Raw genomic sequence first — 17,440 nt, 5'->3', positions numbered from 1 at the left:
GCTTTGTAAATCAGTAAAAGATTTGGCCAGGTTAAAGTTTAAATCAATTTCCATGTCATAATTATCATCAAAAGCATCGCTATAAAATATTTTCCTGATATATTGCAGACTCTAAACAGCATCTGGTTGAAGTAGGGATTTTCATGTTGACAAATTTTGCAGCCTTGCAACCACAACTTTTAAAAACCTCTCAAAACCTTGATCCAAGCACCTGGACCATGCCTTATAATAAAGATCATAAAATAAGTGAGAATTATGCAAAAACGTTTCTGTAATGCTTCTAATTTCAAGGATAGGAACTTTAGTTTTGGAAAAAAGGTTGGAAAAATGCAGAGGGCTTCAAGAAAAAAACCAAACGTCAAAAACTTTTACCAAACACCATCTCCATTTCATGTCAATAATTTTCCTCTTCACCGAGAAGGCACAGGTGCACCTAATAACATTAGTGACAACTCCGCTGTATTCAAGTTTCCCTACTAAGTCATGACAGAGTGAAAATGAGCCAGCAGGCACAACGCAGCTCCTGAAGCTGAAGCAGCCAAATGAAATTCAACCATCACTAACTCTATTTACACTGGCGTTTCTTTCCCTGCTAAACATCCATTCGAGCAGATCAGAATCCAGCTAAGCTCTTCCAAAATTCAATTAGCTTCCTTACAGACACGCAGGACTGTAATTACGCAAAAACAGTCGCTTTTAAGTCTTCAGGCAATCTTCATTTTGCTCTGCCGCAATATACCCGCTCATGCCGTCATCCGAGCAATAGCGACCAATGTGCTGTTGTTTCAAACGCCGGGTAATTCATTTTGTACTCCGCTTGATTCATATTCTTCCCTTCAAACCCAATGAAACATATCCATCACCCATACGAGCCCTTCAAATTAAATTTAGATTTCATAACTGCGGGACAGAATGCATAATTTATGCAGGCCGATGGGTTTTTGCAAAGCTGAGCCTATTTTTGTCCAACATTTGACACGAGCTCTTTCACACACACACCCACACACACGTGCAGAGGCGGCAGTGCAGGTTCCATCATCTTTAATAAAAGGCACATGTACAGCCAAAGTGAGATGGGTGAGTCCACCGGCATAGAGACGAAGCATCAAAAAACACAGAGATACAGGAAGCAGAGGTCAGGAGGAGAGGGATCTATCTGCCTTTACAGTAGAATCTACATGAGTAACATCATCTTGTTTTCCTTCAAGTATGTCTAGCACTAATATGTCTCTGTAGTCAGGCCAAACGCCTCAGTAACCACCCCACACATACACACTGAATCATCCAAACTGTCTTCTCTACATCCCCAGTTCTTCTGTGGTTCAATTACTTTGTGGTAAAACCAAATTAAATTTAAGAGGAAAAAAAGAAATCGCAAAAAATTAATAATTTTTGATCAAATTTGTTAGTTAAGGATCATTTCAACTAGCTTTGATTCCCTCAAAGGTGTTAAAAACAAATTCATAAACAGTTTTGTTTTTTTAAGTAATTGCTAAGAAAACATTTTAAACAGTAAAATGCTTCATGTGAAACAGCTGAAATAAATATAAACACACAGGCCCATTTAGTTACCAGAAAGCAACTGACACATTGAAGCCCCTGAATGCCTTGTTTGTGGTCCAGCCTCGCTAGCACCGTCCTGGGGGACGTATTCACGACGACGTCACATCTATGATCTGTTAACACACACAATCATTCACAAACCCAACATTCAATCAGAAATAAAATCACACGTACTTAAATATTCAGGGTTAAGAGAACTAAAGAGGCTTAGTGTTGGGGGTTAAATATAACCACTGCAGGATGAATAAGAATCGAAGAACTAAAATGCTGCCCGGTCGTCTCTCCTCTTGAGGGATGGAAGAAAAAAGGTTTGTGGCGGTGGAGCGCTCCAGCCGTTTATCGGACGTAAAAATGATAGGGAAGGTGTTGAGGGGAAAAAAAGCTGGTGTGCAGAGGGACGCAGGGAGAAAAAACACACATATGCCTCCTTCCACCCCCATTCACACCTCCAAATAACAGCTGAGTAGAGTCAAGTCACTCTATTTTCACATTATCACCTGTCTTTGGGACGTTTCAACGTGCCAGCAGAGCTGTGGCTGCACACTGTGGACCGTCACTTCATCTTGGTTTTTTTTTGTTCTCAAACATTCAACAATGCACCCAACACACACACACACACACACACATCCACACACACGTGTGCGACCTTCAGCTGTGGGTTTCTGAAGTGAAAAGTCAGTCACAAGCCACAGGCACACACCAACCACCCACTCTGTCCATCACTTCCCCAGGTTTCATCCCACCCGTCTCATCTTCACAGCAACTCACAGCTTTCTTGAGAAAACCAGCTCACTATCTTGTAAAAACAGCATTATTGTGTATTTTCTGATTAACGTGTGTGTGTGTGTGTGTGTGTTTTATATGTGTTAAGAGGTATCAATGGTTCAGTGGTGTCTCTCTTTAATCATCACGTCCTCTCTGTGACGCTGGCCTTCAATCAACGCGCTTCTTCTCCTTCATCTGTTCCATCGTTCCACCCCCTCCTCCTCCTCTAGAGGTCTTTATTTTTGGACTTGGAAGATGAACAGGCGCAGGTTGATGTTTTTGGCAGCCAGCAGTTTGTTGCACTCCACCGAGTCGGAGATGGGCAGAGGGACGTAGTCGGTCTCGTTTGTGTCGTTGCTGAAGGAGTGGTGGTAGATGACCGGCTTGATCCGCACGTCGTCGTATGGCCCCTTCAGGAGCAGGAAGGAGCACTCCAGGGCAGAGTTCACCTGTGTGCACAGACACTTAATCAGCCCCCTTCACTTTGATACCCAAAAATGTATCCAATTAAATTCCTTCTCATCTCAAGCTTTTACTGGAAACATTGCATCTGAGTACATCTACTGTTTTGGTAGTGAAACAACTTCGAGTTTATAGCGGTAATGAGCTCACCAAAACATCTTAATGCCCTCCTAAAATATTTTCTGTTGTATTAAACACCAGCAAATATAGTACTGGCATAGAGAGCCTGAATGCATGGTAGTCACATCATTAGCTTAGATTTACTGCAGTCCGAGTATCTCTTTGCGCTGTTGACATTGCTTACAGTTATATTCCATTGATGATAAATTTGGGAACTTTTATCAGCAGGGATGAGACTACAGATGTATCGTTTTTTTCATAAGAATAAGGTACTAGTTTGCTACACTTAGAAACTTATTAAAAACAGAAAAATTAACATCATTCAGTTCTAAATGGCATTTTTTTTCCCCCCTTTGGTGCTCTGAGGGATCCAGCCCTGTGTTAAGGTTTAGTTTATTGCTTGTTTTTTTTTTTTACTTGAGATGTTCAAGTTAAATGTAAATCATTTTTATGTATTCTACAGATTTAATGTAGTTAATAGAGTGGCTGAGGACGGGGAATCCATGTCTGTCTGTCAACAATGTCTAAAAAATAAAAATAAAAAGTATAAGCTCTGCAACTTTTAAACTTGTAACTTTTCTCCCTGGTGTGTATTTTTGCCGCCCCGGCCACTCTAAGGACAAAAGGTTTTGACTTCACCATCAAACCTTACAGACCTTTTAGAAATTGACCAGTTTCATGACAACATTCTGATATCTTATAGACAACACAATCACCTGCTTACTAATTAGTGAATTAAAGAATAAAACTAATCCTGCGGCACCCAATTAACATGAGCAAACTGAAATCTTCTGTCATCCACACTGATGAGCTGCACTGTTTACTTGCTCCTGCGCATCAACTGCTGGTAATCTCATCTAGCCAATATCTGTGGGTTGGGTCAGCTGTTTAAACTCAGGATGTCCAGCTTAATTATGCAGCCACAAACTGTAAATGATTAGTGTTCTGCAGTCATGGGGCTTTGTGATTAAATACGAGTTTCAATTACTCTGTTTTTCAATTTAGAAAAATGGCAATGGGAAAATAACACTCCAAAACTCATAAGAACGCGATCTAAAGAACTGGTTTCTTAGGAAAGCCACGGGTAATTTGAAAAAGAATGAGTTTTTACTTTCTAGACCTTTTCTTTGATCACCAAACCATGAAGTGTTCCTCTGAATCGGGAAGCATCATTATTATTCCCTCCCTCAGGAGTGAAGCCCTTTCAAGGCTCACGGAGAACCTGAAGACATTTCTCAGTGTCTAATGAAGGAGAAAGGCGGCTGCAGGGACACACCACATTAGACAGCAATGAGAACATATCGGTCCATGGTTCCCTGCTGGAAAAGGCAGCGAGCGAGCTGCTACTTGTCTCCTGGTCTCAGGTGGCCTACACGGCGAGGATTGTGAAACAAGTGAGCATGATCTCCAGGGAGGTTCCACCACTTCTTAAATTAGATGAATAAACTGACTCACCCTTCCAGTCTGTTGTTTATGGTTTTCTACCCCAAACCTCTTTTTCCTCCTGTTTCATCGTGTATAAAATCCCATCTTGTATCGAACCGGCTGCCAACTACTACAGCGCATTAAAATATGTTCCATCACACAGATTTCTCTTGTCCTAGTTGTAGGACATTGAAATATTGTTTTTCTTCCACCATCATAAAGCAGGACAGTGCTGCTCATTATGAGGAAAACATGCAGTTGTAATATTATTGTTGAAACACCACATCTGCTGCAATTAACCACATGCTTATTTTAACTCATCTCCTCTTCTTCATTGTCTCTCCATGGCCTCAAGTATCATGGTCACTAACATCTCTATCAAATGTGGGCATCAAGAGGAGGGAACGTCCACCCAGGTGACCAAATGCATTATTGGCATGCAGAAACTGAATGCATGGCACTTGAAATATAAATAGCTCACATGTTGCAACCAAGCAGCGTTTGGCAACTGGCATATTGCACATGTTGATATTGGGATGTTGACTTGAATTCAATATATTGTGCAGCTCTTAGAGTTCCTACCTTTTCTTTTTAAAAACTAAGACTTTTCCCAGACTAAACTTTCCAAAGCTTTCAGTTGAAAATATAAAATTCAGAAGTTTACCAAGAATTTATGGAGTATATTTCAATGATGACAGAAAGAAACATAGACAGAAAACACAAAGAGAAAGAAAAACAATGAAAAAATGTAAGAAAGAAAGAAAGAAGTAGATGGAAGAACAGGAAGGTAGCTGAGACACAAACAAAAGAAAGACAACAGTGAAACGTGATACTGGGGAATAATTTCCAGGACGTTTCCGGAACATGTAGAAACCCTTATTAGAGTTCAATTTAAAGGCCAAAAAATATACTTAAGACACTTACTGGCTGCCCAGCCCCACTGTGGCTGATCCAGATTGTCTTTTTAAGGACTCAGAAACTGGAGGAATTATAAGAAATTATGCATCAAAGCATTTAACTACAACTTTTAAATGAACTCATGAACTCTAAACAAAGTACAAAGTAAACGTTTTTTGAAGAATTGTTTCAGCACTAGAGGCCTTTATTTTTGATAGTAGGTAGACAGGAAGGAGGGGCAAAGAGAGGGGGAGACATTCGGCAAAGGCCACCGGGTCCGGTTCTCGAACCTAGGACTATAGCCTCTACAGGTCCTTCTCAAAATATTAGCATATTGTGATAAAGTTCATTATTTTCCATAATGTCATGATGAAACTTTAACATTCATATATTTTAGATTCATTGCACACTAACTGAAATATTTCAGGTCTTTTATTGTCTTAATATGGATGATTTTGGCATACAGCTCATGAAAACCCAAAATTCCTATCTCACAAAATTAGCATATCATTAAAAGGGTCTCTAAACGAGCTATGAACCTAATCATCTGAATCAACGAGTTAACTTTAAACACCTGCAAAAGATTCCTGAGGCCTTTAAAACTTCCAGCCTGGTTCATCACTCAAAACCCCAATCATGGGTAAGACTGCCGACCTGACTGCTGTCCAGAAGGCCACTATTGACACCCTCAAGCAAGAGGGTAAGACACAGAAAGAAATTTCTGAATGAATAGGCTGTTCCCAGAGTGCTGTATCAAGGCACCTCAGTGGGAAGTCTGTGGGAAGGAAAAAGTGTGGCAGAAAACTCTGCACAACGAGAAGAGGTGACCGGACCCTGAGGAAGATTGTGGAGAAGGAAATGTCAAAATGCCAGAAGTCCAGTGTCAAGTACCCACAGTCAGTGATGGTCTGGGGTGCCGTGTCAGCTGCTGGTGTTGGTCCACTGTGTTTTATCAAGGGCAGGGTCAATGCAGCTAGCTATCAGATTTTGGAGCACTTCATGCTTCCATCTGCTGAAAAGCTTTATGGAGATGAAGATTTCATTTTTCAGCACGACCTGGCACCTGCTCACAGTGCCAAAACCACTGGTAAATGGTTTACTGACCATGGTATCACTGTGCTCAATTGGCCTGCCAACTCTCCTGACCTGAACCCCATAGAGAATCTGTGGGATATTGTGAAGAGAACGTTGAGAGACTCAAGACCCAACACTCTGGATGAGCTAAAGGCCGCTATCGAAGCATCCTGGGCCTCCATAAGACCTCAGCAGTGCCACAGGCTGATTGCCTCCATGCCACGCCGCATTGAAGCAGTCATTTCTGCCAAAGGATTCCCAACCAAGTATTGAGTGCATAACTGTACATGATTATTTGAAGGTTGACGTTTTTTGTATTAAAAACACTTTTCTTTTATTGGTCGGATGAAATATGCTAATTTTGTGAGATAGGAATTTTGGGTTTTCATGAGCTGTATGCCAAAATCATCCGTATTAAGACAATAAAAGACCTGAAATATTTCAGTTAGTGTGCAATGAATCTAAAATATATGAATGTTAAATTTTCATCATGACATTATAGAAAATAATGAACTTTATCACAATATGCTAATATTTTGAGAAGGACCTCTATATGTGGTCGCGCGCTAAACCCCTACACCACCAGCCACCAAAGAACATGTTTGATGCAAGTTTTCTGTATTGAATTGAGAGAGATTTCAGTATTTAACATGCTGGTTAGTTGTCAGAGGCAATCAAGGGAAAATTTGCGGATTTCCATAATTGACAAGTGAACTCATTTTTGAGCACAATAGTTAAGTTTCCTTCTGACTAAAATAATTTGACATAATTGCAACTAAAATTCAAACCTTGGCAGTAAAGCAACGTGGAGCCCTGTAAAAACAGACACGAAGAAGTGTCTGTACCTTGCTCTTGAGGATGAGCTGGAAGGAAAGCGTACGCTTGCAGGAGAGATTGGGATTGCGTTCGGAGTCGTTGACTCGGGCCTTCAGCACCCATGTCTGGTTGAGAACAGTGAAACGTGGAGTTTCGTAGTACAGACGAGTGATGAAGTCATCGGTACGGTACGGTCTGAACTGCACCTCTGAAAGAACGGAGACGAATTTGAACGAGGTAGAGAATTGTAAGGAGGGTGGAAATGTGACCACATCCAAATTTATAAACTCTTTCCACATTTTGTACCTGTAAACCCGATCTTCTCGTAGCACAGCAGGCTAAAGATACTGTTGTAGAGCAGCATGTCTCTGCGGTGGCTCTGGTCCATCTCTCCCAGTATTCCCATCAGCTCTGTACCAGTCTTGGTTGGGTGAGAGCATTCGCTCTCGTGCGCCGGCAGCTCGTGAAATGGGCCTTGCCAGGGGCAGCCGATTCTCTTGTACTTACACTGTGTCACCCTGGAAACACGACATGTAGATGCAGTTAATGGAGGAAAGAAACACACAGATGCTTCATATAAATCAGATCCTTTTCTGTGTAATGACTATGGGATGCTTGCACCGACTGGAAGTTAATGATATGAAACGTACTAATTAACCCAGGAAGTGAACTGCAACAAATGAAGGCAGTAGTCCACAATCTCAAAGGGAAAAAGTTATAGATTCATATCAATTACGCCACGGCTAAAGGTGAAATTTAATAAATAAGTGTTTCTCTCTAAAGTTAAAATGAAGTATTAATAATTGGAAAGGTACTACTTAGTCACTGCAGTGAGGCAAAGCTAATTAAAGTCGTTCTTTCATAATTCTCCCCTTTCACTGAAAACTTTTGTCCTACACAGTTCAACCAGTCAGGGGAAAAATACCTGCAATCTGCGGTTATAATTACAGCAAATTAAATATGGAGTAGGGAGTCCAAAGAACTGATGACTGTATTTCTGGGAATGATAACATCATCGTCGTCACCGTGTCCTGACAGGAGGCCAGCCACCTGGAGTCTGCTGCGGCTGCTGTCATAACAACGCTCACAGACGCTCCTCTCGTCGAAGCAGGGTCATCTAATGCCATGGAAACAACCTCACAGGATTTCAGACGAGCCCGAGAATCACCTGTGACTAATGCATGCTCTGTAATCACTTTAGCAGTTCATCTCCTTGGAGTGTCACAATTTTAGCTCAGAGACACTGTGTTTCGGTGGCTGTTAACAATAGTCGTATTTTAGTTTTGTGAACTGTGCCGTAACTATCTTGCGATGCCGTTAAGCCCTCTTCAAATTATCCTGCAGTGTACAGTATATACAACTGTCTCGATTGGCTATGCACATTGTCTTATTACTGCATGTAATGCAAGACATTTTAGGGGTTTCTTAAATATAATTCAGTCTTCATTTTTACATCAAAGTTGCAGTACAAAAATCATACATTTTTATTGCCACTGCATCATAAAACCATGAAGGCAAAGGCCTGTCAACATTCAACACTATGAAACAGTATTGCTAAAAATTGCTTGCATTTTTGCTTTTTTGTGACACCTAAATGTTTCAGATCCTCAAACTAAGGCTTTATCAGACAAAGATAACATGAGTAAACACAAAATGCTGTTTTTCCATTATAATTTCATTCATTGAGGGAAAAAAACCCAACCTATCCCTATGCAAAACTATAATTCCCCCATTCCTAAATTAACAGACCATTTTTGGTCAAACATTCACTAGCCATACCCCACCCTGATTACTCTCAGGTCTGTATAATCAAGCATTCTATCAAATAAAACCTGTCCCACAACATGAAGTAGGACTAAAGGGTGAAAAAAGCAGCACATCATGCCTTAACCTAAAGAAATTCAACAACAGAAATAAGTCCCTGACATCTAGTTGTATGGAAAGAGTGACAAAGTCCTTTTTAAGGCTTAAGGACTCTAGCGAACCACAGAAACATTACCATCAAATGGAGAGAACAACAAAACAGCGGTGAACCTTTCCAAGACTAGGTGGTCTACCAAAATTATTACAAAAGTCGATTAGCTATATATCCAGGTGGTCACCAAACAACAGAGAAAAACACCTAGAGGGCGTCTCCCACCAGAATAGTCAAGAGGACCCAGTTCAATCAGCCAGGGAATTTGGAAAGAGTTCAGACCTTCGTTTACATCTGATTCACGTTTTGGTTGCATTTTTTAAAAGTGGATCAAATCGCCCAGAGAACAGTGTGCATTTACAACCGCTGCTTGTTTGGTGCGCCATTAGAAGAAACAGCATTATGAACAGCAAGCTACTGAGCGTGTTCCTCTGTATACGTGAGACAAAGGCAGCAGAACCATACAAACAGTGGAGAGTGAGAGAAAGGACTCTGTGGTAGCACAGACACAGAATAAGAGTTACGTCTTGCGTCTTCCGCTTTATCCAGGAACAGGTCGCGGGGCAGCAGACTCAGCAGAGATGCCCAGACGTCCCTCTCTCCAGACACCTCCTCCAGCTCCTCCGGGGGGAGCCCAAGGCGTTCCCAGGCCAGCCGAGAGATATAGTCCCCCCAGCGTGTCCTGGGCCGTCCCCTGGGCCTCCTCCCAGTGGGACGTGCCTGGAACACCTCCCGAGGAAGGCGTCCAAGAGGCATCCGGTATAGATGTCAGAGCCACCTCAACTGGCTCCTCTCGATGTGGAGGAGCAGTGGCTCTACGCCGAGCCCCTCCCAGATGGCCGAGCTCCTCACCCTATCTCCAAGGGAGTGCCCGGCCACCCTACGGAGGAAGCTCATTTCAGCCACTTGTATCCGGGATCTCGTTCTTTCGGTCATGACCCAAAGTTCATGGCCATAGGTGAGGGTAGGAACGTAGACCGACCAGTAAATCGAGAGCTTCGCTTCCCACCCCCCACTATAAACAGTGTTGGCGAAGCACTACTTCCCCCTCCTGAGGCGCCGGACGGTTTGCCAGAATCGCTTCGGGGCCAACCGGTAGTCCTTCTCCATGGCCTCACCGAACTCCTCCCAGGTCCGAGTTTTTGCCTCTGCCACCGCCCGGGCCGCAGCACGCTTGGCCTCACGGTACCCGTCTGCCGCCTCAGGAGTCCCACAAGCCAACCACAGCCGATAGGACTCCTTCAGCTTGACAGCATCCCTTACTGCCGGTGTCCAACACCGGGTTTGGGGATTGCTGCTGCGACAGGCACCGCAGACCTTACGGCCGCAGCTACGGGCAGCAGCATCGACAATAGATGCGGAGAACGTGGTCCACTCACACTCTATGTCTCCAACATCCCCCGGGATCTGGTCAAAGCTCTCCCGGAGGTGGGAGTTAAATACATCCCTGGCCAAGGGGTCCACCAGACGTTCACAGCAGACCCTCACTATGTGCTTGGGCCTGCCAAGTCTGTCCGGCTTTCTCCTCCTCTAGCGGATCCAACTCACCACCAGGTGATGATCAGTGGACAGCTCAGCCCCTCTCTTCACCCGAGTGTCCAAAACATGCGGCCGAAGGTCTGATGATACGACAACAAAGTTGATCATTGACCTCCTGACTAGGGTGTCCTGGTGCCAAGTGCACTGATGGACACCCTTATGTTTGAACATGGTGTTCGTTATGGACAATCCGTGACTAGCACAGAAGTCCAATAACAAAACACCGCTTGGATTCAGATCAGGGAGGCCATTCCTCCTGATCACGCCTCTCCAGGTGTCACTGTCGTTTCCCACGTGGGCGTTGAAGTCCCCCAGCAGAATAATGGAGTCCCCGGGAGGGGCACTATCCAGCACCCCAACAGGGACGCCAAGAAGGCCGGGTACTCTGCACTACCACTCGGCCCATAGGCAGAGACGACTGTCAGAGACCTCTCCCCAACCCGAAGGCGCAGAGATGCGACCCTCTCATCCACTGGGGTAAACCCCAACACTAGACGGCTGAGCTTGGGGGCGACGAGCAAACCCACCCCAGCCCGCCGCCTCTCCCTGTGGGCCACTCCAGAGTAGAATAGAGCCCAGCCCCTCTCAAGGAGATGGGTTCCAGAGCCCACGCTGTGCGTGGAGGCGAGCCCGACTATTTATAGTCGATATCTCTCAACCTCCCGCACAAGCTCAGGCTCCTTCCCCCCCAGCGAGGTGACATTCCACGTCCCTAGAGCCAGCCTAAGCATCCGGGGATCGGGCCGCCGAGGTCTCCACCTTCGTCTGCCGCCCAATCCTCTTTGCACCGGTCCCTCACGGTTCCCCCGTCATGTGGTGGGCCCACTGGGGGATGGTCCCGCGTCTCTCGATCGGGCTTGGCCCGGCTGGGTCCTGCGAGGAGCAACCCAGCCACCAGGCGCTCTCCGACGAGTCCCAACCCCAGGCCTGGCTCCAGGGTGGGACCCCGGCTCCGCCGTACCGGGCGACGTCACGTGCCTTGATTCTGTAGTCGTCATGAGGGATTCTCGAACCGCTCTTTGTCTGACCCGTCACCTAGAGCCTGTTTGCCATGGGAGACCCTACCAGGGGCATTTAAGCCCCAGACAACATAGCCTCTAGGATCATTCGAGCACTCAAACACCTCCACCACGTTAAGGTGTTCTCTCGACCAGATATCGTGATTGTTTGTATTGTTTGATAAATGTGGCTTATGTCATGTACAAAGGTTCTATCAATACAAAGAATAAGGTCATTTTATTTAGGCTTGCACTATTATTTATTTAGGCAACGCTGTGAGTGATTTAAGATGTTGACACGGGCAGAAGAAGAAAGAAGAAATGCACTACACTCACAGCAGTCGCTCTCTTAAACTGTAGATGACGCTACTGAGAAAAGTGACCCTACAAAGAAGGAATGGCAGCAAAAGAGGAGTCAAACAATAAGCATATTTATCATAAATAATAAGAGCTACACAGCTTCAACTTCTCCTTGCAAAGAACAAATTAATAGCATAGTTTTAATGACCATATTCAAAGTGGGATCATTGCTATTTCTCAACACCTCACTATACTAGCAGCCTAATTGTCCTCTAGAAGTTCAACAGCACTGTCATTAAAGGTTTCTGGCTACTCATAAATTAGGAAATCATTTGTAGAAAAAATAATTTAAACATGGTCCTGAGTTTAATTTATTTTTAATATCTGAGTGCATGGAGTTGTAAACCTGTCTTGGCACTCCTCCTTCTGGTGCCTCTCTAGGCTGGAGCGGGGGAACTGCTTTAGGCAGAAGGTACATTCTGTCGGCAGCTCGCTGACAGCCTTCTCCACTGCGAGATTCCTACAGCACAGATTCTTGCTTATCTCACACCTACATGGACACAGAAAACAATGATTCATACGTCAGTGCAGAGGCATAAATGATACTTGTGGAATCGGCAGTATGGTAATACAGGTTGGTGAACGCTGCAGAGGAAGTACCGCACTGGGAATGAGAAAAGATCTGCTGAGGCAGATTCTAACTTCAACACATACAGCATACACAATCAACTTATTTTCACTTGTGTGCACACGTTAGTAATAAATGTATATTGTATTGTGAAAGAAAATGTGTTGTGAATGATTAAGAAACAAGAAATCCCTAAAACGGTTTCTGGCTATTAAAAAACTCAAGAAAACTTAGGAAAATTATCCAGATGTATGTTTAAATCTGCACATTAACTGGTGACCCCCGATTGAATTGAACTGCGAGTCTTTATTTGAGCTGCTATATTAATGGATGTTCCCACAACTTTTCTGTGAAGTGAAGGTCAGTACATTAACTTGGCAATTTAAAAAAATACTTTATTCCTTCTTTAACCATCCCAAACTGAATCTTCAAGACAAGCTCAACAACGCCTTCCTACCTTCACCATGTTTAACTAATCTTATTCAGTTTCTTTGCTTTGCCGCAGGTCTCAGTTAAGACAATTATCCCAATTATCTGCACTCAAAGTATTTTTCCAAATGGGCTCAAATTGATAATCAACTTCCTGTGTCTCCACCTTTAAGTGGGCACCCATGGTATCTTAATATTAACTGCTTCAACCGCTTAGTTGAGCCATACATTGTTAAGAAATATTAAGAAATATTTCTTGTTTTAATACTAGCCAGCAAAGGCTCTGGGTCGATTCACCCCTTCAAGAATTCCTACCCAATTGTTAGGATTTTGTCCCAATCTACCACTCATGTAATCATAATAATAACCAGTTTTTCCTCTTGGTACTTATGTGTTTTGATGATTTAAGGAGAAAAATAATCACATAAATGTTATCTATGATTTTATGGGATAAGATTTTTTCCTGAAGTGTCTGCATTATTAAATGTAGTTATAATCTTATTCAGGGCCAGCTGACTCTTATGCAGCATGAGATTAAAACCTGCTTCTAAACAAAAATCCCTGCGAAGTAGACATTTTTCACAAGAGCTGTATATCTGCATTTCCTTACAGTAAACCATGAGCAGATTATACAAAGATTTCTTTAAATCATTGGCTGTTGAGGCAAGTATGAAATGTGCACAAAAGTGACGGACTGCTGGACTGCTCCTTCTTGGACCCGAAAAACTATGAAACGACCAAAACTATAAAAAGGGCAAAAGGGTCAAGTGACCACCAACGGATTCAGTCACAGAAAAACAAAGGTCAGGAGGAATCCTTCAGTAAAATTTGAAAGCTATTTGGGAAAGTATAGGAAGTAACTAAATACGTAGCATCACTATGTAATCTTTATTTTTATTTATGTGTATTTAGGTATATTTTTTACTAAAACTGCTCTTTCTGCTATGACCCACATAAAAGCCCATATTTCTGCTTAATAAGGTCTGGCTGGGTTTCTTTGGATGGAGAACTTCCTACCGAACAGAAATGAAAAACTGGACTGCGAATGAGAAGGGATTTAATGTATTTAATGAATTTGTCCATATGATGGGATATAAAATAAATCTACAGGAAGGTGAAGGCTAACTTAGCTCAGTGACATTTTTCACCCTGCGTTTCTCTGAGGCTTATTGTGTCCACAGTGAAGCTGGTTTACCTGCAGTTTGGACAAGTGGCCTGCTCCTCCTTGAGACGAGAATCAGCCAAAAGGTGAATAAAACAGCCAGCACACATCAGGTGTCCATTGGTACACTTTAGCAACAAGACAGAAGGGGTTAATGAAGAGCGTTTAAAGGCTCTGCATGGTGTACAGAGTGGTTGCCAAAAAACAACATAAATTAAGGGAATAAAGTTTCAAACAGTTTGTTACAGTTAGTTAAAATATCTTTTGGGAAAGATACAATATCAAAACAATGTACTTTTACATGTATGGCCCATCTAAATACAGACCAAAACATATTTGGATAAGAATGTGTATGGCATGTTTGGGTAAGAAGATACAAGCCTATTTTTATGCAGGGTATTTCTGATAATGTTGCTGAAATATCTTACTTTACTAGTAAAATGAAAGTCACATACTTGTAGCAATTTACTGTTCAATACAAATGCAAGCCTAAAGCCTAAAAGTGCAAGACACTTATAGATCAAGAGCTGTAGTTATGCATATACATCTGCATGTGTATATTATTTTATGAAGAAATAAAATGGGGATTTGTTATTTAATTGTTAATAAGGAGATGCACCAATTAGTTGGCCAGAAATCAGACTTAAATCAGACCATTTTCCTTGAAATCATGAAAACAAAAAGCTATCTGACTTTTTGTTTTTCTATTCCATAAATGCATGAAAAATAAAAACTTCCACAATTTTCGGATTAGAAATGCATCAACAATGAGGATGTCCTTTGATGCACTTTTTTGAAGTTTAACAAAAGATAAGAATTAGTGACAAATTCTTTGATGCATAAATGGGAATAATTTTGTAATTCACAATTTTTATTTGTTGAATTCAAAACTCTCAAAGAACCCCCTCAGCACAGGGGCAAAAATTTCTCTTAATCCAGTTTATTTATGAAACTTTGCTGAGATATACTGTATTAACAGTATTATCATATGTACGTTCAGTAATAATGATGTATAATTTTAAAGGCAAGGAATTATGGAGGTTTTTCCAACATTAATAAATGGAGACACAGTGATATTTCAGTCAGGATTGTTTTGATCATTTAAAGTTTTGCTGGAATGCTCTGTATTAACAGTAAAACAATTCATACTTTTAGAAAGTTGTGGTCACCTGTCAGTTAAAGACTACACTTTAATAAAAGTGAAGATCCGTCATGATGCACATTTCCGTGGGATTGTTTAGCAAGCCCACATCATTAGGCAGCCGTGCATAATATTTCATATGGAAACATGGATGTTTTACATTGTTAATGATTGATTTGCAATGTAAACATACAGAATAAGTGTGCTGCACTGTGCTTTTATGGTTGTAAGGTTGTCTAAACTCGGAACAATGTCTGAGATGTGGTCTCATGACCTCAAATACAAAGCTGGAGGTTATTAAGGACAAAAGTGGGCTAAAAGGAAGTAAAGAAGTTAATGAGGCCAGGTTATTAGAAGCGGTGTAGGGATGTTATATTTCCTAAAAATTATCTGAGAAAAATCCTCCCTACAATGTTACAAACAGGAGCCAACACAGTTGACTACTTGGGCTGGTGTGTCTGTTCTCTGAATCATGGTTGAAATTTGCTGTATGGACATTTTTTCAGACCGTTAGATCAGGCATCAGTTAAAATAAATGGAACCGGTCCACACATTCAACAGGTGGACTCTTAGGTTTGGGGCACAGTTGGGAGCTTCTATTGTGCTTTTTCAGCTGATTTACTGATGCTTGACTGTAAGCTAAGGAATATTAGGGCTTTGGTTGTGATTGACACCACCTTTACCTGATACACAGACGCCTTGGGCAAGTCTAGGCACACGGTGCAGCACAGCACTGAGTACAGTCTCTCCTCCAACTTCCCTGACTCTCCTTCGGGTATTTTCACCCTCTTTTTGGGTGGCTCGTCCGGGTCAGGCTCGGGCCCCTCTCGCCGTATACCGACATCCTCCTGCATGGCCGCGACCCCGGCTACAGCCTCCACCGCTGCCCCCACGGCCCCGACCCCCAGGCCGGCCGAGGAGGAGCTAGGGGCGACCGCAACGCCCACGTCTCTTTCTTCCAGGGAAGACATAGCGATGGCTGCCTGGAAAAATGCCTGTTATGAACCTGCCCCGAACAGGCTGAGCCCGAAAACAAAATTAGGACGTTAGCTCGGGTTAGCTTACAACCTGTCGGGCTAACGTGAGCTAGGCTAACACGTCAGAAGCAAGCTCACTCTTAACACAGCCCTACACACAGGAAGGTTGATTTTAACAAGCCAATTCTTATGAAATAACGACAACATGAGCCAATTTTTATAATAGTTACCAAGGAAATCAAATTTTGACTAGTTTAGATGACTTACAGCGAGGCTAGCAATCCTTTTTTCCAGAGCCCAGGCAGAACAAAAACAACTCGGCCTCACTCAGCTGTCCGTTATTCGCAACGACAGCAGGTAACGATGTGAACTGCCAGCGGCCCTGTTCGGCTGCTCTCCCCGCGTCCCTGCCTGCTGCTCCGGTATCGGCTGGCTCTCGGTCTGTCTGTCCACTGGACCACGCACAGAACCCGTCGGTGACTACAGCTTAAGAGAGAGAGAGTTCTGTTAGGACTTGTCTCTCTGGCTACACAGCCATCTTGTTTTGTTTTGGTTTTGTGTTTTTTCCCCCTCCTGCCCGTTCCCTGTCTTGACCGTGTTCTACTTATTCTATTTCGGGAAGGTTCTAAATTGTAAGCCTGGGATGCATGCCGAGTAGTTAAGAGTAAATGTACAGCGCCTGTATCTGCAGGGGCCTCTACGCTGTAGTCGGTAAATTGGCAGACAGAGGAATGTTTTGTTGTGGCAGATGACTTGGGGTATTTAAAGAGTTTGAGACGCGCATGCGCGCTAAGCATCCTTTACCAGCACTTTAAAGGTGACCAAAACCTGATATGCGACAAAGTTGGGCTTCTTCCCCAGAGGATGGAAAACTTCACGGTGATTTTACTGGCTCGTTTGCAATAACTGTTGAAACTCATTTACATGGCGCCTTTACTTCGTTTTGGTCAAATTTAATTTACTCCAAACAACCTGAATGAGGATTTTGAAAATGTAAAAATCATTTGGGTCTTAATTACACCACCCAACTTACTTATTTGATTGACTGCTAAATAATGACTGAAAAAAGCTTCATTTGAACAAATTTAGGTTAAAATCTTTATGTAAAATTTTATCTGGACTTTAGGCTAATTTAATGGGGTAATTTGGCAGATGTACCTATTCCAAGTGCTTTGTATTATCCCTTTACAAATACAGCCTAACTGTATTACAGTGAAATAATAATCGTA

At 42.7% G+C, this 17,440-nt stretch overlaps 1 protein-coding gene across 2 annotated transcripts; it reads right to left on the bottom strand.

Annotated features, from left to right (window-relative positions):
* Positions 1 to 1,024: 1,024 nt before the first annotated feature.
* cyhr1 (cysteine/histidine-rich 1) lies at positions 1,025 to 16,969 on the bottom strand. Of its 2 annotated transcripts, none has more exons than XM_047384864.1 (7): positions 16,479 to 16,969; positions 15,918 to 16,254; positions 14,127 to 14,221; positions 12,281 to 12,424; positions 7,429 to 7,640; positions 7,152 to 7,330; positions 1,025 to 2,777 (listed from the first exon to the last, which is right to left on the bottom strand). In XM_047384864.1, exons 2-7 carry the CDS (start codon positions 16,203 to 16,205, stop codon positions 2,565 to 2,567), a joined length of 1,131 nt encoding a protein of 376 aa, XP_047240820.1. In that variant the 5' UTR covers positions 16,206 to 16,254; positions 16,479 to 16,969; the 3' UTR covers positions 1,025 to 2,564. The 2 variants fall into 2 exon arrangements, with proteins under 2 accessions (XP_047240820.1, XP_047240822.1); XM_047384866.1 differs by having other exon boundaries at positions 15,918 to 16,217.
* Positions 16,970 to 17,440: the final 471 nt, after the last annotated feature.

The sequence above is a fragment of the Girardinichthys multiradiatus genome, chromosome 13 (genome assembly GCF_021462225.1).
Source record: "Girardinichthys multiradiatus isolate DD_20200921_A chromosome 13, DD_fGirMul_XY1, whole genome shotgun sequence".
Lineage (NCBI taxonomy): Eukaryota > Metazoa > Chordata > Actinopteri > Cyprinodontiformes > Goodeidae > Girardinichthys > Girardinichthys multiradiatus.
The sequence above is the reverse complement of the archived record's forward strand: the minus strand, read 5'-3'. Positions and strand labels throughout refer to the sequence as shown.

Bases quoted from the DNA above. Each gene is read 5' to 3' on its own strand.
- cyhr1 (XM_047384864.1), bottom strand. From the start codon at position 16,205: ATGTCTTCCCTGGAAGAAAGAGACGTGGGCGTTGCGGTCGCCCCTAGC. The intron at 12,425-14,126 runs GTAAACCAGCTT...GTGTCCATGTAG, and splicing joins GCCACTTGTCCAAACTGCAG to GTGTGAGATAAGCAAGAATC. The intron at 2,778-7,151 runs GTACAGACACTT...CTGTGCACACAG, and splicing joins AGCTCATCCTCAAGAGCAAG to GTGAACTCTGCCCTGGAGTG.